Source organism: Colossoma macropomum, unplaced genomic scaffold, assembly GCF_904425465.1.
Source record: "Colossoma macropomum unplaced genomic scaffold, Colossoma_macropomum, whole genome shotgun sequence".
In the NCBI taxonomy this organism is placed as follows: Eukaryota; Metazoa; Chordata; class Actinopteri; order Characiformes; family Serrasalmidae; genus Colossoma; species Colossoma macropomum.
In genome coordinates, this window is record NW_023494789.1 from 25998196 (window position 1) to 26019993 (window position 21798).

A 21798-nucleotide genomic window follows, 5' to 3' on the forward strand; every position below is an offset into this window, starting at 1 on the left:
TAGTCTATAGCATGTTCTGTCATTTACTGTTTCCATTTCTCATTGTTTTCAGACAATGGAATGAACTCATACTGTGTCTTTATGACTCTTTTAGTGATTACTCGTTATACGCCTCTGTGGTGGGTACATGCATGGCACAGTTTTTGTGTGTGGGGGGAGGGGACAGGGGTAAGAAGCTGGGGAAATCTCCTGTAATAGATCCCTGGGGGAGGCTTTCACAGACATTTCTGTGATCTGCAGCCGCTTTTCTGGGAAGCTCAAAAGTGAAGTATGCGTTTAATATGCACAGAATATTATAACAGCCTGTCAGGCCCAGTGCTCTCTATGCCTACACAGCACACTCTGCCTCTACTCAAATCTCAACAGGGTTCAATCCTGAACATCAACCTGTTAGCTATATATCACCTTCATTTCCACCGGTTTCTAAGATTCTGTGACCTATAGGAGCATCAGCAGTGTTGTTATATCTTTAGGAGTCTTAATGGTGAAAGAATGATTACTAATTAACTGCTCAAATGAACTTTAAGTGAAACATGCACTCATACAGCAACAGTTTTGTACCTGTTGGTTCTGTCTTAACTGGAGAAACGTATTCAGTGTTTTGAAGTGTAACACCACCACCTAGTGGTAAGGTCACGGTTTAAACCACCAATACAACAAATGGTGCAATTAGCACACAAGTGCAGGTTACTCATTGCGGGGGGGCTTGGGTGCTGGAGCCTATCCCAGCAGTCATTGGGCGGAAGACCTCAAACTACCAGTTAATTTTAAATAATCTATATATAATCATTATTTTGACAAAATGACCTAGATTTCATATGTGGGTAAAAGTCAGAAACTAACAAAGACGTGGTTCAGTAGGCTCTATTTCCAGGCAGCTACAACACCTGTTCGAATACATATTATTTTCTTCTAATCACTCGGAAAAACCTAAAGCAGGACCTGCTTCCCTCATCATTCATGTGTAACGCAATTCATTTTCTCAGTGAAATTAGAAGTTTCCAAAAAACTGGAGGAGTTCTGGAATTTTCCCTTAGGGATCTCCTGAGATTAATGGTTCAGAAACAAGTCTGTTTTCATGGTTATGCTTTTGCTGCTGCAACAACAAAATTCAGAAAATAAATATAAAGAATGAGTCAAATGCATTCTGCATAACCACCACCAAACATATCAGCTGGTGTGTGAGGTTTTACTTGGTTCAGATTACAAAGAAATAATTAACTACTTTATTTAGCTTACAGTGTTCATAAATGAAATGTGGCAAGTAGACGAAAGACCAAAAGAAAAAATATTGAACATTGATTTACTAGTAAAACACTGTAGAGGAAAATAGAAAATATTAAAAGTACGATAAAACAACCTACGAGCACTATGGTAAAAGTTTACACAACTCACATTATGTGAAAAAAAAAAAATCCTTCAAACATGGAATTATTCTACAAACCTTAAAAAATAATATGTGGCTGAGGCAATAGTGCTGAGACAGACAGTCACAAGAAATACATAGCACTATTCAGTCTTACACTGCCCACAAACAGTTATACCTTCTGCACCAAACTCATGTTCAGCCACTGTCGTATAAAAATATAAATAGCTATCAAATACAAAAATATGAACATATTTTCTTACAAAACCTTTTTAGCAGTAATAGTGTTAAAAGGACGTTTCTCTCTCCACATGCTCAAATATAAATTCCAAAACTAGACTGGAGGAGCGGAGGGGGAGTCAGAACTAAAACTGATATGCTTCATTATATTGTGAATACAAAATTGTTTAAATCAGTAATGAGATTTTTTTCATAGAAAAAATGGGTAATGAGGTTTTCTTTTGTTTCCTTACTAAGTTATCACACTCTTGTCCTTGTATTCATTTTCAAAGAAATGAAATTATAAATTACATTTTGCTAAAGCTGCCACTTTTATCACTTCAAAGAGCTTTTGTTATTTAGTAGCTGTGATTTTGTAATCTAGTTACAAATCTAATGTGCATTACTAGATACAGTGCTTTACATTTTTTGGCTAATAATTAAATGAACTCTGATATCTTGGGCTTTACTGACCTTACACAGAAGAAAATGACAAAGAAAGCTTACAAGAACCTTTGGGTTGCTAATTTATGTCGCTTTGGGGTATGAATTAGATCAGCACAGCCACAGAAAGCTTTTAAATCAAATCCCTGAAATTCAGCCAAATCTGTACCTTCTATATTTTCTTGGAGTGTTACTGCTGGTGTTAAACTGTCTCCATCCTGCTGCCCGAGACAGCTGTTTTCATAAGGAGATCCACCTCAGTCTTCTGCCTTTTCAAGGGGCTCTCTAAGCCCTCCTCATCCTCCCTCTGTCTGACCAAACGACTGACAGGTTCTGTGCTTGGACTGCTGGTGTCTGGCTTAGAGCTGGAATGGAACTTTGTGTCTGATCTGGTATGATCTAAACCGTGTGAGGAGCCATTTGTGTTGCTACGGTCACCTGTGTGGTCACTAACACAGGCAAGGAGTTGCTCAGTAGAATGGAAATCAGCATCTGTGGTATAGACAGGCATAGAGAAGACTGTGATTAGTAAAGGAGGCTGAATAATTACTATTTATAGAGCACTTTTCATACCGGTGGTAGCTCAAAGTGCTTTACAGACAAGGCATAAAGTTTCAGAGAAGCAATTAAAGTTGAGTTGTATTTTCTTCTATTATACGTGCTATTCAGTATTCATAAAAATTAAAAAGATAAATACAAAAAGAGAGGTAAAAATGTAATAAAAGCAAAATTAAAGAGATGCTTTCAAATGTTTCTTAAAAGTGTGCACTAAGCTTGACTGTCATAACAAAAGGTGGAAATGAGTTCCACAGTTTAAAAGCATGATAACAGAAACAGGCCTCTCCACGTTTCTGTATTTTATAAAAGGTATTTTCAGAAGGCCAGTCTGCAAATCTCAGATCACGTATTGGAACACAGTCATTCTGTGAAGTAAGCAGGTGCTTTAACCATTTAGAGCTTTAAAAACCAGAGAAAGAACTTTAAAATCTATCCCAAAAGATACAGGTTAAAGTGAAGTTTAATTTAAAATGCCACCTCACAGATTCCAGCACCTAAAAGTCCAGCTACATGTAATTGCTGTGTGAAAATTATTTACAAGTCCTGTGTCTGCAATAATGTTTGTGTAAAGGAACTTCAATATACAATATTAACACACAAAACACAGGCATCCTAACCTTTGTGTGTGGTGAGGCTGTTTTCAGTTTCCAGCTGGCTACCACCACAGCTGGAAGCAACAGGATGACCAATAGTTTGGCTGACCTCAGTGCTCTCCGTCTCACTCAACAGCCGGCCTGTGAAGTGCCTGAATACAGACATACCAAAAAAATCCAAATAAAAATACATATAAAAAGACTGACTATCTGGAACCAATCTGACTGAATGGTGATCACCCAGTTCATTCTATTGTTGATTTTCTGCCCAAAACAGACAGATAAAACTTTGGAAGATTTTATGTGACCATCAACAATGGACAACTGTCCGTGGCACTACAGCAGAATTCAAAATCTTGAAGGTGAGATATAAAATCATCATATACTTCATGGAAAGTCTGACCAGGATATGCAAGAATAAACTGTAACCAAACCTGATAAAAGAGTTTCAAAAAGAGTTTGTTAGACTTTGAGCAGTATGTGATGCTGCAGCAAGAATTATATTAACAATAACTTAAAAAGTAAAAGATTTGCTTGGTTCCACGCTACGTACTTGTGGAAAATCTCAGAGGGAACTTAATCAGACTCACACCAGAGATCTAGCTAAAAACAAAGAAAAAAAGGGGGATGCGGTTTCAAATATACATTACTGAAAGTTGGCTTACGTGACATCAGGATGAAGACTGGCTTTTCTTTTCCAGAGTTTGATCTGCTTTGCAAAGAAATAATCTGGTCATACATCCTACAGTATTTAATAGAAGGCAAGACCTTCTTTTACAAAACTAGTTTTCATCTGGATAACAAAGTTTAAACAATTATGCCAAACGTAGGGCTGGGCAATATGACAATATTTACTGTTATCATGATCAATTAAGTCACAATATGTCACAGTATGCTGAGCAAACTTAAAAACACTACTCAACTGCATGTTTGATTACAAAGAGAGCATAGTTTGTTTAATGCATAGTATGTAAAACGTAATGTAAAAATGTAAAGTTTTCATTAGTATTTATTAAATATGATACTACTTTGTCTGCTCAAGCTTATGAGAGAAATATCATGACAGGTCACATATTGTAAAAAAAAGTTCTTTAAGTATCATGATATTAGATTTTTTCCCATATTGCCCAGCTATACAAACAAGCATGTCTTAAGAACATCATCCATGATTTTTGGGCTGACATTTAATGTTTTAATTGATTTTAGTCAATCATGCTCACTTTGTGTCAAATGCGTCAAAGCTTTCTGACTCACCTTGTTGGCTTCTACAGAATTATCCTTTCCACATGCTTCATCTTCTTGCTCAAAATCTCGATTTTCCTCCTCCGTCCAAAATGACAGGTCCTCTGAAGGAGATTTCAGTGAAACAGAAGCATTCATAACAAACTAACTCTCATTTAAAGCTTTTCCAAGGAAACACGGATCATATTTATATTTTTGTTGTTTTTAACAAAAGTAAGAAAATTTGAAAACATTATTGCTCAGGTTAACATTAGTAATAGACACAGTGCAATGTGTTTTATAGTATGTTTCAAATGGGTTTTTCATAATTATTTTAATCTTATCTTAAGACAAGTGTAGGCATATAGATATAAAAGTAAGAACATGACATGCTTACCTTTAGCAGGCTTTATGCTGAACTTCAGTTTACTTAGAGCTTCTTCCTTGTTAAAATTGCATTTCACTAACTCATAGAGAGCCTGTAATATATACAATGGGAAAACGTCAGCCTGGGTTATAGCAACATTATCAGGACAGAAAGAATCCTTAAATGAGCACAACATTTCATATTTAGTTACCTGCTCATTGTCCTTAATAAGAGGCCTCTTTGGGAGGGCCTCTCCACTGATCTCCTCCCCAGTGCGTTTAGAAGCTTCAGCTAAATAATCCACCACCTCGTTCTCGGGCAGCAACTCCGGATTCCACAAAAGCTGATCATCATTCTCATACACTACAACGGCAAAAAATGGACAAAATAAGTGAGTCAAGTTTAATGATGGACAAATGAGTAGGACAAAAAAAACACAGACCATGGCTACTTCAATGTCTTTTAACATAGTTTACCCTTTTCGTTGTCTTCATATTTGCACAGCCCAGCAGGTGTCTCAGCCTGGTGCATTGGTCCAACTTTAACCTCCTGGATGCCCAAAGACACATTTGAATACATTAATTAAAAATAACGTATACCCGAACACTTCAGTACGAAAATTGTAGTTTAGAAGCACCCATTTTCATAATTATACCTTTTTCCACTCCTCAGATGGAATATATTCCTCATCTTCAGACTCATCAGCATAGTTACCTATGAATCAAACATGCTCATTTAAATAGATCATTTAGTGTCAAACACAGTGCTGATGTCCATTCACTTCATACAGTGAAGGAGAACCAAAAATTTATTTGGTTGTCTTTTTGGGCGGTTTGCCAGGAAAAGACAGAAAAGATGCCAAGCTCTTAAAACAGAAGAACACTGTGTGCATTACAGTGAAAAATAAATGTTCCAGGTCATTAAAGATGTACTGAGTGAATGAGGTAATTGGGTAATTAATGTGATGGCAATATAATACAAAGGACATAACACTATCTGTGTGCCACTGTAAGTCACTATAAACCTGTTTGTGATCATTAATAAGAGTCTAGAACATACTGTCAAAATAGCTGCATGGCTCAGGACAGAGAAGCTGAGCTGTGCCGTGTGCCCTTCTGTTTTGAGCAGACTCATCACTGGACGAACGGGTGTCCTCCTCTTGGTCACATGACTCTCTGTCCTCCTTACACAGCCAAGCACATGGAGAGAGAACGGGAGAGGAAAACCAGTCAAGATCTTTATATTTGAAAAATAAAAGTCAACATGTTTTACTTTTGCTGTTTAATTTACTTTGCTTGCCTTGAATTCTCCTTGAGCTGTGCCCCTCTGATCTTTCTCTGAGATTTCCTGCTCTTCTGTTCCTTCATCTTCCTCTTCTGCTGAATCTCCTCCATAACCATACATCTTTAGAAGCTCGTGAAGAGGCATCTCTCCTTCCTGTAGCATACCCAGAGCACACATACATGTTAACACTGATATTCACCATCATGTGTTGTTCTGAATGACCACTTTGAAGTCCCATACTCACAACAGAAGACCTGTGTCATCAGAGACCACCTTTAAATGATTTACTTTCTAGTCAAAACGCCAATTAATTACAAGTTATTCATTTGTCAGCATCAGCAACAAAGCAGGAAATATATTTAGCAGAAAACGATACAGAAACATCAACAACTAAATATAGTATCAGATTTCTCAGTGTTCAGTGTGTCCACCCTTTACCTTAATTGCAACTTGCTTTAAGTATTTCAAATAAATCTGCAAGAAACATTTTCCACACCTCCAAAGTTCAGATTTAGAAGTGGAATTTTCTACTGCACACAATCCAAGGAATCCCAAATAAACATTTAGACTCATCAGTCCATAAAATCTTACTTCTCATCTCAGATGTCCACTTTCAGCATTCTAGTACAAATGCTTTTGTTTATTTCCTTTGCTCAATAAGGTCTCCTTGACAGCTACACATCATTTCAGACCCATAGTGATGTCTTCTCACAATAACTGTTTTTCAGAAAAAACAAAAAGCAAGAAGCAAGAGTGGATCTTGATTTTCTCAAATCTCAGAAAGATAAACGTTTTAAGTACAGATTTTTGGTTATTTTGGTGGTCTTGCATGGTTGTCAGGAGTCCCACTTTTCTGATATCTTTTAATATATATTTTATTTATTCCAGTTTTTCACTTCTTTTCCTTTGACTTTCCACTTCCTAATGCAAGTGGATTATTTTATAACTAATCTCTTCAGAAATAGCTCCTTTAGCCATTTTATGTGTACATGAGAAAGAAATTCAAAAGGCAGCTAAGGTGTGTTTGGGTAGTTGTTTGTGTGAATGTTAGCGTCTCTTTGAAGGGGAACAATGTCAGTAAGAGCTTTGGTAACAGCTTTTGTTGGGAAGACAGCTGTAACTTATTAGTTTTAAGATTAGAAAGACAGAAGAGTTAAAATGGGGGTAGAATGAATAAAAGTAGAGTGGACAAATTAAATACTGATAGATTACATATTACACTTAGTGTACAATGCTTTTGTGTAATTTTCTGTTAAGTATGTTTCCCACTTTTACACTGAAAAATGAATAACGTACTCAACTGAATAACTGAAAGGGTGGTCTCTGCCTTTTGCACAGTACTCTGTATAGATTAAGTAAGTTAACACTTAGTCAGTTCCTAGGTAAGTTCCTATGTAATTTTACTCAACAACATCCTGATCTGAGACTTTATACTGTGCACGTTTCTAAAGCAGCACAACATTGCTAGACATCTAATCAGACGCACAGAAAATTGCATAGCAAAACTGTTTAATGCACTGACGCTAGGTGATTAATCATCTCAGGGACAGAAAGTGGCTGAACAGTGGGTGCAGTTAAAGCTCACTGTCAAGGATAGATAAAGTTAGCAGTTTATCAACAAATGTTTTTAAAACCATTGAAGGCTGAACTACAGAAATCACTGCGGAAGTCAACATATCCTTGGCCCAGTTTATGACTGCAGTGCCACCTGCAAAGCTGATAAAGCTATTGTTAAAACCCCACATAACCTGGTATAAGGAACATAACTTTTATTTTGGAGCTACCGTAGACAGAAATGCACAGAAATACTATCTGATGAGTTTTTCTTGCATCTGGATGAGTTGTAAGGTTTAAAGCATGTTAGCAGTAGCTGTAACTCACTCGAGTGAGGTCGTCTATCTCAGCACTGAAGTTGGTCTCTCCTTGCAGCATCTCCTCCTCTTCCAGCGTCTGCTCATCATCAAAGTCATGAACAAGCATGTCCGCAGTCGGCTCAAAGTCCCCATCCTCCTCCCGGATAGCCGAATCCCCTTCATTTAAGAAAACAAAAGCTCTCTAATACCTTTTTTTCTAATGCTTCGCCTCTGACAAAGCAATTTACTGCTTATCGTTTTTCTGCTGTAATTGTTTAGACTATATGATTATGAAACAATCTTTGTAGATATCCAAGCAAGTACAGAACTAATCAAGCACCAACAAAATGAGTTACACTCAAGTGTAAATGACATATAACAATGGTGGATTTCAGGGAAACACTCGATTGTTCTAATACAGAGTAGCTTTCCATTGAAAGGTATTGAATTCTCCTAGACAGTATACACTCTGTGTGTTTTGTGAGTGTGTGTGTAAAGTGATGTGTTTGATGTTGGCCAATTTGGTCACTTCATGAGAAATTATTAAATTGTGATAAACAGAACAATACATTTTCATAAAAACATTAAAAAAAAGTTACAACAAAAAAAACTATCAAAAAATTGGACCTGCAAGAAAAAAACTATACCATCTGTATCAGAACAAATGATAATAATATATGGGTTACTCATGGATATATGTGATATTTATGAGAGAAATTATTGTCAAAAGCTATTTGTAATTTTTTTGTATTTCTTTTTTCCAAAATTCCAACTCTGAATTAAATTAGAAATATGAACTATAAGGGTTATTAAAATGTTCAAATACTGGTTGGACAGGCAGTGCCACAAAGTGACCTGACACAAAATTTAAACTATTTTTGACCAACAGAAAAAAAAAAAGTGGCCAATATTTTTATTGTACGTTTTCAAGTCTTTGGGTGTTAATGGGTTAAACAGTTATTTAAACGTTATCTGAACATTACCTGGTTAGCTAGAGTGAAAGCAATAAAAAATTTAAATCATAAACTGTGATGAATTACCTTGTGTCCTGGCACCGCTTAAGGAAAGCTGTAAACAGTAAATAAAAACTAAGTTAGTACATGACCACAAACTACTTTTCACCATAATTTTTACAGTATATCAGAGCTGTGGTTTTAGTAAAAAATTAATGGAGAGTAACTCTATGCTTAACAAGAACCAGCAGCTACTTATGCAGCCACCACAATGCAAAAACTGACCAGTTCACTTAGGCCAGCCAGCTGATCACAGAATCAGAAAAAGGTTAGCAGAACCTATCAACACTTAATTTTTAACCTAAATGTGAGGCATGTGCTGATACCACTACCACTACTGAATAACAGACTAAATGCCTTAAGTTTCAAAAGTACTGCTTATTTTATGTAATAGATCTGTGGTTACTGAATTTGAACCCCTACTGTAGAGTCCCTGTCCCTTTATCCATGACCCATCAGCTGCTTGGGTTCCTTTTACTAGAAAGGGTTAACTCCCTACAGTAATTATATCTAGAGGTGGAAAATATGATGTTATTGTTATAATAAATTCAGCTGCAAAGCGCTTTTCTGAGAAACTTGAGTATCATGACTCATGAGTATCTGAGTATCATGAACATCAATACTTCCATCCAAATCATGGAACAATTACATGTATTGAAAGTTTTTAATTTTACAATTTTAATTTTCCACTACAGAACTACAGGGAGCACAAGTGAAAAAAATATACCACCTGATTTAGAACAAATGACAATAATATATGGTAACTTGTGGATATATGTGATATTTATGAGATGAATTATTGACCAAAGTTATATTTCGAATTTTCCATTATTTAACAGGAACACTGAAGAGTTAGTAGGGAGCTCAGAGTAGCAGCTACAGACTGTTTCTTCAGTTTATTTCTGTAAATGTTGAATTTAAAAACTTTTTTTTCATATTATACATTATTCATAGCCTTTTTACATTATAGCACTGCTGTTTTCCTTATGCATTTTGCCCAATCTAACAGAAAAGCTAAATACTGTGTTAAAGTTGCACATCGAATATCATGAAATTGTCCTGAAGTATCGTGATGTTTTTACTTTCATCACATAACACACTTCATTTATATTAACAAATAATAATGAGAACACAAACATTCCTCCTCTACACTTCTGCACGAAAGCCCTCCGACAAACTCACAGCAGTCCGTCAGCTGCAGTGGAGTTAAACAGTCGGTCAGTATCTGAGCTCGTCCTGCTGCTGCAGACTGTGGGGGGAATCTGAAGCGGGGAAACGGTTAATGTAACGGGTTTAACGCAGCCCGAGTAGGATGAGCAGGAACACCGCTAACGATACTTACTGAACCGAGCAGGAAACAACAGCTAACTTCCGAAATACGCGGACAGGAGGCGATTTTGAAAGGAAAACTGTTTTAGTTAACGTGACTTACAAACGTTATGGCGAAAGAGCGGGTAGCTACGGCGCACGAAGCGGAAATCAGCTGCTTATTCGAATTGTCCCGTTCCACCTTAAATGGTGCAGCAGTTATTATAATAACGCCTGAGGCGCCAGAGTGTAACTACTGCACCATTTAAGGCGGAACAGGTCAGTTCGAACAAGACGCTGCCGAGTAGGAAGCCAAGTTCAGCCTCGTCAACGTCGCCAGATGAGTCTTTCTCTGCGATGATGTTTATTTGTTTAACAGAAACAGCGAAAAGTTAGTAGCTAACAATGTTAAATTTTATCTGCCGTCTCAAGGTTTGACAAAGTTTAACGTGCGAGTTTAGCCGCGAGCGAGCTAGCTAGCCAGCTTAGCTAACGTTAGCTTGTTGTGAGAACTGGTGAAGTTAGACAGAGCTAGTCAGCGCACGGAGGCAGCTGGGTTTACAAGTGGAAGTGCACTGGCTTTAAAAGACGAACAAACTAAAGCCCTGCTCTAAAGTGAAGAGAAAGTACAGCAGCGCGCGATTACTTCTGTTTTACTGTCACAGCTGCTGATCTTTGTTTCTTACCTCCGCCATTATTGATTACTGTCTGAACCGTGAAGCCGGCGATAAGTTAGTGGTCGGATTATTCAATATAAAAGTCTGTTTCCACAGCGTGATCAATACCTGGAATAAATATTTGAAGGCAAAATGAAAATAATGTTTTTTTTTAAGAAAATGTTTGTTGTGTATTTACGACTGTTAATCTCACTGCATTACAGTGTAATGTACTTGTATTTAACGTTAAAAAGCCAGCCTGGCAGAGATGTAACGTTACGTTACCTGATAGCAAACATTTAACTCAGCAACTTGCCAGACTAATTTATTTGTTAGACTGTATAAAATAACAATAGACACCGTGCAAATCAGGAAACTTTGTTTCTTCATTTCATTGTTAGCTGGCAATTCACAAATTCATCGTTACAGTAAATCCACCGGAAGCCAGCAACCACTCAGCTGCTGTGAGAAAGTGTGACAGTGTATCTTTAATAACAGCTACAGGGTGATTTCTCACTGTTTTTGTTTAACACGCCTCTGAACTGTTTACAGTAAAACAGAACTGCATTTTTTTCCCTGTGTGGTTTGACTGAAAGTCCTGCAGGGGGAGATGTTCTCCCTGCTGATTTGGACAGACTGGCCTTCTACTGGCCCATATTTGTCAAACCTCTCGGAGGAAAAATACTGATCTGGGATCAGTTTATGCTTTTTACATTTCACTGAATGGGACTTCATGACCTTACATCAGTGTTCTCACTGACAGGCCTGATGGACAGTAGGGACGTATGATGATATCAGAATCATATCTGAATTACCATAAATCGCTTTTAAAAATGATCATGTCGGCCACTTTTATATTTGACCAATTCATTGCGGTATTCATTGAACTCTGGAAGATCAAAACATTTAGGCAACTCTGGATTATTCAGTGAAAATGTATTTCATTCATTTTACTGCATTGGTAATCCTACAGAAATAATTGTTATATTTGTACAGATAATGCTAATCCAGTTGGATTTAGTCCCAATTTCTGCACGTTATACGTTTTCCCACAATTCCCATATCGGTGCCTCACTAATAAATGTGGGCCAGTGTTTCTAATTTGCTCCTATGAAGTGGATATTAAATTAAATGGGAAGTTTAACTAACTGACATTGTGGCAGATGGATGTCATAGATTTATGAGTCACACATTAGAACTGCTGCAATAATTCTCTGCAATAAACATCCCAGCAAAACACCAGAGCAGTCATATTCCACACAACTAGAACATAAAAGACTAAATTTCAGATTTAAAAAAAATGCACTTGAACACAACAAATGGAAAACATAACTGAGGTATTTTAATTATATATGCACACAGGCTCAGCCTCTCACTGATACAATCACTGAGCTTCTGTTAAAGTGAACCGCACAGAAAAAAATACTATTAAAAAAAGGGAAACATACCAGACTTAATGGGAAAAAAAGCATGATCAGATAACAGAAAGTGCATCCTCATCACAATGCTGGCCTTGAACATTATAACCATGACCAAAAAAGAAAAACAGTCTGTCGAAACATCTCTAACGGTTGGGCGTCCAGGTCAAATAATCAAGTTGTAACATAAACCTTGGAAAAGAACTAATCCTTTTCACCTGTGTTACTGTCCAAACACCAATGGATTAAAAATGTATGTGAACATGAACATGGGATACATTCAAAGTAATGTTGGGTATTCCAGATGTATAACATCTAGATTATACTGACAAACCCCTGATCTTTACATTTAAACTGGTCAGAAAGTACCAATGATATCAGTCCTGATATGCAGGATATTTTCATTTCTCCAATTCTTTTATCTCTCAAGTACAGTTCTAAAACTAAGGCAAATCTGACTCAACAAACTACAGTAACTAAAGCTTCTTCAATTTTAACTATGAAAAATCCCAAAGTACCTGTAAACAGTTAAAGTGCAATGACTACATTGCTCACTTAAAAACAAAAGAGCATACCATAACAGGGCATCAGTACAAAAACAAGTTACTGCACGTCACTCCCTGGTACAAAAGATTAGAAAAACAGCTGAAAGAGTTGCAGATGAAATGTCTCAAGAGACATTTATAATACTGAGAAAACAGAGCAGCTCTCTTTTTCAAAGCTTAATATAATCATTCTACTCAACTCTACATTAAGTAGCAGGCATGCGACACATTCACACACAAACAAATACAAAAAATGGCATAATATTCTCAAACAACTTAGGGAACATTCCTGTAGGTTGAAGAATTCAAGTTGAGCGTACGCAAAACTGTTCCAAAGACAGGACAGATCTCCCTTTTTCATACTAAAAATACCAAAAAGAAAAGTACAAAACTCTTTTAGAAACATATTTGACAATAAATAATGACCTATCCCAACTAGTCCAACACCTTTTTATTGGGGGAAAAGAGGAAAAAGACAGTGTATCACAACACTGTACAAAAAGGCAAGGGGGGCTGAAGATGATTAACACCGACCACAGCCATCACTGCATTTATTCCAACAGCAGTCCTTCAAGCTTGACAAAAAAATTGTATTCAATTCTTCGTCTGCTCCATTCGTTTTCAAACATTGATAAGGGAACCCAACACAGCATGACTCAATCTAATCAAGTACACGACCTCTACATTCTTGTTTACTGCTTGCAATGACGCCATCCTGCCATCAGCCTGTACTTGAGAGCTTGAGATTTTATTGAACCTTTCCTTGAAGTGTGTCCTGTCATTTCCCACCATGTCACTGCTGACATGTCTTTTTGAAAAGGCTCCTTTTCACATACTACAAAAACTTGCAATAAATACTAAAGGTACAGTTCCCTTGTACCTGTGGAGCACTGAAGCGCAGGTCATACAGCCACTTTTCCCTTGACCTCCAGTTTGGTCAAAGTTTCTCCTTGTTTGGCTGACTGCTCCTCTGTGAACGTTATGTAGGAGTACACCAGGCTACCAGCAATACTGAGGCAACAAAGACAAACCATCAAGCAGTGATTAAGCAAACTGTTAAACCTTAACAGTACTTTATGTAATCTTTCCAGTAAAGTTTAATTTCATACCTGACATTTAGACCAATGAAGTTAGTCCATGAGAAAATATAATCCCCTCCAAACACCATTCCAATATATGTCACTAATATGTTCTGTACAGATAGGAGGAAAGTAATGAATGAATATATGAATGACAAACCCTGAAGATCTATATCAGGAGTGTCCAAAGTCCAGCTCCAAGGCCAAATGTGGCACAATGACAAATTTTTAATTGGCTCATGGCTTCTATTTACACTGACGTGCCAAAAGTCATAGGACAGGAACTAGTATTGTGTAGTCACAATTCTGTTCACTGTGAGTGGTAATGCCTTCTATGACATATTCCTGGTACACACGTTACACTGTGGATCGAATAATGTTAAACGCCTGCACAACTTCAGAAATGTGATGTCCCATCATTCTGGCACTCACTATCATGCCTTGTTCGAACTCCGATAATTCACGTCACCATGAGCATGCCGGCCAGTGTTTTACCTCACTCACAAGATAACACCTCACAACTTATACAGGTGTGCGGGTTCCCAAGCCGTCCCGAGGTAACGTCACTTCATAATCAATTTACATACTGCTATCCCAGGACTTTTGGCACATCAGTGTAAAACTGTTATGATCCTCCGCCAATACACTGCAGATTTTTCCTGATCTGTATCATCAAATGAGAATATTTAAACAAGCTTACTTTCAGGCACCCAACAATAGTAGTTGTTAACGCAGAGTTGTACTGAGTGCACAGCACAGTGGAGTACATTAAAATAAACCTAAAAAACAAAACAAACAAAAAAAAAAAAGAATGCGATTAAACAAACACTGCACTTCCACAGGGGTTCATTTTGACAGTTATCAGTTGTTAATTTCATCTTACCCCATTACACAAGACATGACGAACTGTCCAACAAATAGCATATCTGACCAGCCCTCATAATCCAGAGCCTAAAGAGAATAGGGAAGATTATATATATATATATATATATATATATATATATATATATATATATATATATATATATATATATATATATATATATAGTAAATGAATGCAAGTTTGACATGTCACTCGGCATTAAATATATACAAACAGCAGGAAGCAGGCTTATGGTTTCACAGCATGTTCCATTTCAGAAAAGCATCTATAACTGAACTAATGACTTGCTTCATAAAACCTGTTTTATTCATTTTCATTGAGGGGATAAATTCTATACTTAAACAAGTTACTAAGCTGTAGTGGAAACTTTAACTTAAAAAATCGGAACAACACTACTAATAATGTTACTAGCATTTCTTGGAAAAACTGCTTTAAACAAAAAAGGGACTTCAGGCCTCTTACACAGTTTCCTCAAAGTACATTCAGCCAAACGCCCTCAGGCCTGGGCTTAATAATTTCCACTTCAGAGTTTTCCTGTTTAGAACTGGGCGGTTAAATGTAGAGGCACAGAAGGCAACTTTCTAAATGTGTGTCTCTGTTAGGCACTTGTTTGCAAAATTGTCATGAATATCATTTTGATTTTATTGCTTTTTTCCTTCATTTCTGTTTTACTTTAAAGTTATAAATGATGTTCATGACATAGAGCCAACGGCTCTTTCTGGTACACTTAAATATTGTTTTGAAGTCTGCAGTAGAACTGCATCACTCTGGTGAAAGAGTACTCTGGATTCTTGAACAATGTTCAAGTTATGTAAATTTCCACTGCCCTGTAAACACTGAGCCACAGTGTCTTCAAGGTACCTCAGTACATTAGATGAGAGGATACTGTAGAACAGGGAAAAGCTTTTCCATGTGTACAGAGGCTTTTACAAAATCCAAAAAGATGACTTAATTAATATGCAAAAATTCAAACCTCATTCTGTGCAGAAACATACCTTACAGGTACTTAATTTCATGCACAAGTCCGTGAGCCACCAAAGTCATACTATTTACACTAATGGGTATATAATGGTAGCTTTGTGTTTGAGGCACTCTGGCTCCTCGGAGGCACCGCCTGCCAAATAAACCGGGGCCTCCCAGTGAACAGGCACAGCTATATAAAATAAGGCATTCACTGGGCAAGGCCTTGACATGCACAGCTGTGATTCTGAGAGCACATGTCTAAACATTTAAGCTAGAAACGTTCTGTAGGTGAAAACCTAGATTTATTAAATTTCCTAACAATAGACAATTTCATCATGAAATTGGTTTTGTATTAAGTTATTTTTACCATGCTTACATCAAATATCCTTAAAGCAGAGGTGTCCAATCATATCAACAAAGGGCCAGTGTGGCTGCAGGTTTTCATTCCAAAAAAGCAGGAACACATGCGATCAGTTGTTTAAAGACCAACAGATTTAAGGAATGGAATCAGGTTTGCTTCATCTTGTTTGGAACGAAAACCTGCAGCCACACCAGCCCTTTGCTGTAGGGACTGGACACCCCTGCCTTAAGGACATTTATGACAACTAGCAAAAAGAATCCTGAAGCAAAGCAACTCAAGCTATGTAATCTCTGTGAATGTGACCTCTATGCAGTCGACCAGATGGTCTGTCAGAAGCTCCCAAATACCAAATAGGGATGAGGCCTTGCTGGTGGACAAGCACCACCAACAGGGTCATTTTGTGTTAAAATGAAAGTCCTTCATGCGGAAGTATTTCAGAACTCAGGAATCTAATTAACTGTTTTGATAGCTTTTAAAATATTATGCCATGCGCTTTGACACATACTCCATACTACTGCTTTCTTACCTTGTCTATGTCTCCAGTGACATGTGCCAAAAGCAGCGTTGGCAGGATCATAAATAAAGCATTGTAATAAAGCAGACCATATTTTCCCAGCTCCTGAAGGAAGGAGAGAAAGGGGGAGGGGAGACCAGGAGACCAGACTGGGTTATTCATGAAAGGCACTAGTACATTCCTGCATGCAGATGTCTGCAGATGTCATGAATGCCTTCCTCATGTCTCTTTCTCTCAAATATGCCTAGCACCTCTGTACTCCTACCATACAGACATATACAGATGCAAGTTACCAGCATTTGCAGTTCCTAAATATATCAGAACATTCACAAGGATGGAACTAAGAGCTTGCTCATAACTAAAAATAATCAACCTTTCTACCCGCACTCAGAACAAGGCATACGAACAACCTCTCTGTACAAGCTTAATTCTCTTTTAAACCTTTTGTGACAATGAATACTCAATATACACAATATTTTACAATAGGTAAGGTTGAACATTAACCTTGGCAGACTGGGTAGCAATTAATTCCCACCAAAACAGAAACAAAACAATACCAAGGGTGAACCCAGTGGTCTAAATAAAAGGCTAACCTAACCAGGGGGTTCCAAAACATGAAGTGCTTGAAATTTTAAGTAAAAATGCATTTTTCTTGGTCTTGTTGGTAGCTTTATAGCCATTCAAATATTGTTTTAAAACAATAATATGACATGGTTTGGGAGGCATCACACTACACATAACCCATCTATTTCTACTGTTCATGTATTTTTCAGAATCCTCATGAAAATAAACCTGCCTCATTTAAAGATGTCACATATCCTAAATCATATATGAGACTAGAAAAAGCTCAAAATTAAATCACAGTTCAAGCACAGGTCGAATGACTGAAGCACAGAACCATTCCTACTAGCACTTTTTAAGAGTACTGAAAAGTACTGAGCACCACATTTTCAGGGCATTGATCTTACCTTCGAGTCTAGCTTCTGCTTCACAAAGGCTCCATTAGCAGCAGTTAAAACATCATTCAGTAAGATGAACACATATCCTTGCAGATCGAAGGACAGGTCAGCACTGGACACAAAATGAACAGGAGCATTAACACAAGCTTAAAGTCACACTCAAGGACTTCAGAAGGGCAAAGTGGCATCTACACATAGTATCAGAGAATATTCTGAATTTATATTTAATTCATACACTAATATTGCGCTTTCAACGCACACACTTAAAAAACACACTTGAAAAACAGCACCCCATTTAAACTAGGCATTTGAATAATCCAAAATAGGTGCTTCACACCTTTCTAGCAGATGTTTAGCATTGGGCATTGTGACCTTAGGTTCATGTGCAAATGCTCCCCGTTCTACCCAGCTCAGTGGGGACATCTTTATGTCCATTTGTAGGACATGATTTTAAAATATCTGCAAATAAAAAATATGCAATGTCATCAACAGCGACATGTACCTTGCAGCCACAAAAGCCCCGAGGATCATTGTAAATACAGTGAGCTGAACCGGCCGAGAGAATTTCTTCCTGTGAAAAAGGAAGCAAAGTGTCAGTATGACAATCACTGGGGGGATTACTGTTGCATGAACCATAACTTCACTGAAACAGCATTGCTGTGGTCATTTACTGTTGACTCACTTTAACAAGAAGCCCTCAGCAAGCATTGTGAAAAGAATGGAAAACCTCCTCAGGACTGTAAACATTGGCAGACTGGAGAGGAATAGAAAAAAAAAAGAAAAATGTGTTAAGCCCACTTTTCAAAACGCTTCTTAAATCTCCCTCAATACATGACATACAACATTAAAGTGTGTTTACATCCAGACAGGGAATTTTTTGCATTAATAACAGCACAGTAGGACAAACTCATATCTTTAAACAGTGTTTTGTGATTTTGTAGTGTAAAGTCATACTTCAGCCTTTTTGTTCCAAACAGTCCAGATACTTGATTCCCTACATATAGCAGAGGTAGAGGAAATGTCTGAAATGAAAAGAGAAAATGAGCCAGGTATGTCAAAAACATACCACGTGTCAAGATAATGGGCCCTCACCCATTCAAAATATCTGAAATAATATTTCCCCATGTCAACAGAAGACATGTTGCTCTTCCAGCGAAAGGTCCCAGAAAAGGATATGGTCACTGCTCTTTACAAAGCCTACACCACACTAAATGTAAACAGTCCTTTCTTACACTACTGAAAATTAATATAAGAGACATCTACAGCATAGAATAATTAATCTTTAACATATGTTCAGAAACGTAACTATTTTTTATCTTATATTCTAAACACAATACAGACCACTGTCCTAACAGTTTAGTTTCCTGTTAGACTATCTAGTCATGATGTAACCCCTCCTCACACAGGCCTGATTTCGAGTACAATATTAGTACTGTACTATTTTGAAGTAGTGTTAAAGGTAGGGGTTTAAGGCATTCAATGCACTTTGGTTTTTTTATTCCTCTTAAGAAAAAACCCAAATAGATTCACAACTAATTGCACCCACCAATTTAATACTTTCCTGTACTGTTCTGAGGCCCAGGCTTGTTAGATGCTCAAAATTTCCTTAATAGTCCCTTTATTTCAATTTAATTTAGCAGAGCTATAGTAGAGCAGAGTAATAAGGATAAGCTGTTTTGAGGCTTGACTATAACCAGTTAAAACAACATCATAATTGTAGCACTTACAATTCAGCCTCATGCACAATTTGTAGAATAGGAGTCACTGGTTTAAATCAGTGGTTCTTAACTCTGGTCCTGGAAGCCCCCTGTTCTAATGCACCAGTTTCTCAGAAGGGGCTTGTTAATTAGCTGACTGGTTGAATTGTGTGTGCAGGAGCATGGAAAACGCTAAAACCTGCAGGGCCCTTGCCCTGGCCTCCAGCACTAAGGACAAGAGCCATGTGATTAGATAACTCCCAGACATGCAAGGTCCATCATTTCAGCAATCACACATGATCATAAAACATATCGCATATAAAGTCCTGAAAACTGAACAGCAACGGCCTGTTTTGTGGTCAGAAGCAGTGGCGTAACTACTGCCAGTGTGGACAGGGAAGTTGCTCTGGGGCATGTAAAAGAAGAAAAAAAAGGTAGTGGGGGGTGGGGGACCAGACTTTCTAACGTCTCTATTGGACAACTTTTATAGCTACATACATAATTTTACACCCATGACTCATGGGTAGCTACGATAATAATACACTTCAACCATTAGCCTCAATCACAGCACCAACTTTTCTGAGACACAGCAAATAGCAACAGTGAGTAAACAAGAAAATTACACAGTCTATTCTTATTCACTGAAGGTAATTTTTGTATCGAGGGCCGTAGCTCACTGGTCGGAGGAACACCACTGCTTTGGATATTAAGCTTGTGGTTTAGAAATGTTGGTTAATGCACTGTAATTTCCTGTGTGTTGCAGTTCTTAAGAAACATCTTTCATCACTATTATCCCACTCAATTGGATGACTAAACCTAGAGAATGTTGGCAGGTTTGATTTCACTTCTACAAAGGCAACCAGTCAGGTTCCTCACCTTCCTAGGTATGCTGAGGTCCCACTCTGGAAAGGTGATCACCCGCAGAGCCTTTCCCACCCATAACACCAGCACAGTGGCCAGCATCTGCGGAGGGGCACAGAGGGTACAGTGCTGAAAGCTCAGAGGGCAACTGTGCACAAGACTGCAGTAAATTTCACATCATGCTGTTTCTCTTACCTGGCCGATACCGAGACATATCGATGACGGAAACCTAAAAAAGGAGAAACTGTTTTAAAACCAGTCATCAGCAGAGCAGCTGCCCATAGACCCGTCCTCATCTAGTGGAAATAATCTGCCCACAGTCATGCCCCTCTGTCTCAACAGTCTACAGGTCGCGAACAGCAGAGAGACGCAGTTCATCCTGCTTTTATCACATTAGGACAGAACTCACGCGGCTGGGCTCGCCGCTAACGGAATTTCACTTCGGACACATTTGGCCGTGTCTGAATTTCACTTAAGACATTCAGACTCGGCCAGTCGTCCCACTCAAACTCCACAGTGTGAAACGATTCTCCTGATCTGAGCGGGACGCGGACTTCAATCACGCGGGCAGCGGAGCACCAGGAGAAACTCTTCTTACCTGTAGTTTGTCAAGACGCTCTTGTTCACAACAACTATGAGGAAAGAGCTAACGCCGTAGAAAGCCGCAGCCAGGAGCTTGATTAGGAGCGTTAACGTTTCGTCCGCCATACCGGAGCGTCCTTTTCTTTCCTCTTTGTTTCTCCAGTTTTACATTCCTCTACTCCGCTCGGCTCCCTCCTCTCTCGCGTCTCTCCCCTTCCGCCATGTTCAGCCGAGCCGTGTCGTCATGCGCTTCTGATAATATCCAAGGCGCGCTCTGTCGCCACCTTTCGGATAGACTGTGCAAAAACACCGCACACACGTGTAGGCTTTCTTAAAGGAGAACGCCACCAAATTTTTCACAATTTCTGCATAATTAAATTAAATTGAACTGTTCACGCTGGAGCCAGACGTCTGTAGAGTTTAATGTCTTTAAAACCTCCCTCACAGAAAGTTATGGAATGAAATGGTTATGAATATGCTGCCTGATGTGTTGTGATAAAGTTTTGGTCTTAAACATATTTTGATCGCTATATTTTAACTCAACATGGTGAAGTGATACAAGAAGGGTGTTCTGAGGCAAAATAGTCCCCAGAAAACTTACCACTATCTAACCATTATCAACATTACATATAAAAACTCAGAAGACATGTAGATTCACTCGTGGTTTTGGATAGTAAATAAACTGGCTATATTTGCATTGTAGACATTGCAACCCCTGTTTCCTATCATCACCTCAGTAAGGAAATAAGATTCAGTAAGATTCTCTACAAATAAACCATTTCACATAAAAAACAATCTGAATTACTTTTTTTATACCTCAATTATGCAGAAATTTAGAAAAATGGTGGAAATTCACTTTAAACACAGGATGTTTATTTACTTCATATATTTTGTATGTTGTTTCTTAAAGAGGATTTGAACCGATTTTTCAAAATATTCTGCATAATTCAATGGTTCAGATGTAAACAGAGTCATTCAGATTGGTTTGATGTGAAATGGTCCATTGTAGAGAAACTTACAGACTCTGTTTTCTTTACCACAGTGGTGACAGGAA

At 37.9% G+C, this 21798-nt stretch overlaps 2 protein-coding genes across 4 annotated transcripts; both read right to left on the minus strand.

Annotated features, from left to right (window-relative positions):
* Nucleotides 1-2160: 2160 nt before the first annotated feature.
* Nucleotides 2161-10962, minus strand: mier1a (mesoderm induction early response 1a, transcriptional regulator). 3 transcript variants are annotated; one of them, XM_036570664.1, is made up of 13 exons: nucleotides 10913-10962; nucleotides 8946-8973; nucleotides 7934-8082; nucleotides 6068-6205; nucleotides 5828-5951; nucleotides 5424-5482; nucleotides 5245-5317; nucleotides 4980-5131; nucleotides 4799-4880; nucleotides 4435-4526; nucleotides 3846-3892; nucleotides 3205-3332; nucleotides 2161-2521 (listed from the first exon to the last, which is right to left on the minus strand). In XM_036570664.1, the coding sequence occupies exons 1-13, from the start codon at nucleotides 10919-10921 to the stop codon at nucleotides 2232-2234; spliced, it is 1371 nt and encodes a 456-aa protein (XP_036426557.1). In that variant the 5' UTR covers nucleotides 10922-10962; the 3' UTR covers nucleotides 2161-2231. The 3 variants fall into 3 exon arrangements, with proteins under 3 accessions (XP_036426557.1, XP_036426556.1, XP_036426555.1); XM_036570663.1 differs by having other exon boundaries at nucleotides 3846-3889; nucleotides 6059-6205; XM_036570662.1 differs by having other exon boundaries at nucleotides 6059-6205.
* A 1240-nt stretch (nucleotides 10963-12202) lies between these two features.
* Nucleotides 12203-20984, minus strand: slc35d1a (solute carrier family 35 member D1a). The gene is made up of 12 exons (XM_036570666.1): nucleotides 20761-20984; nucleotides 20358-20391; nucleotides 20178-20264; nucleotides 18559-18626; nucleotides 18287-18358; nucleotides 18107-18175; nucleotides 17614-17716; nucleotides 16658-16750; nucleotides 14808-14875; nucleotides 14625-14703; nucleotides 13955-14037; nucleotides 12203-13856 (listed from the first exon to the last, which is right to left on the minus strand). The coding sequence occupies exons 1-12, from the start codon at nucleotides 20868-20870 to the stop codon at nucleotides 13748-13750; spliced, it is 975 nt and encodes a 324-aa protein (XP_036426559.1). The 5' UTR covers nucleotides 20871-20984; the 3' UTR covers nucleotides 12203-13747.
* Between the last annotated feature and the right edge of the window lie 814 nt (nucleotides 20985-21798).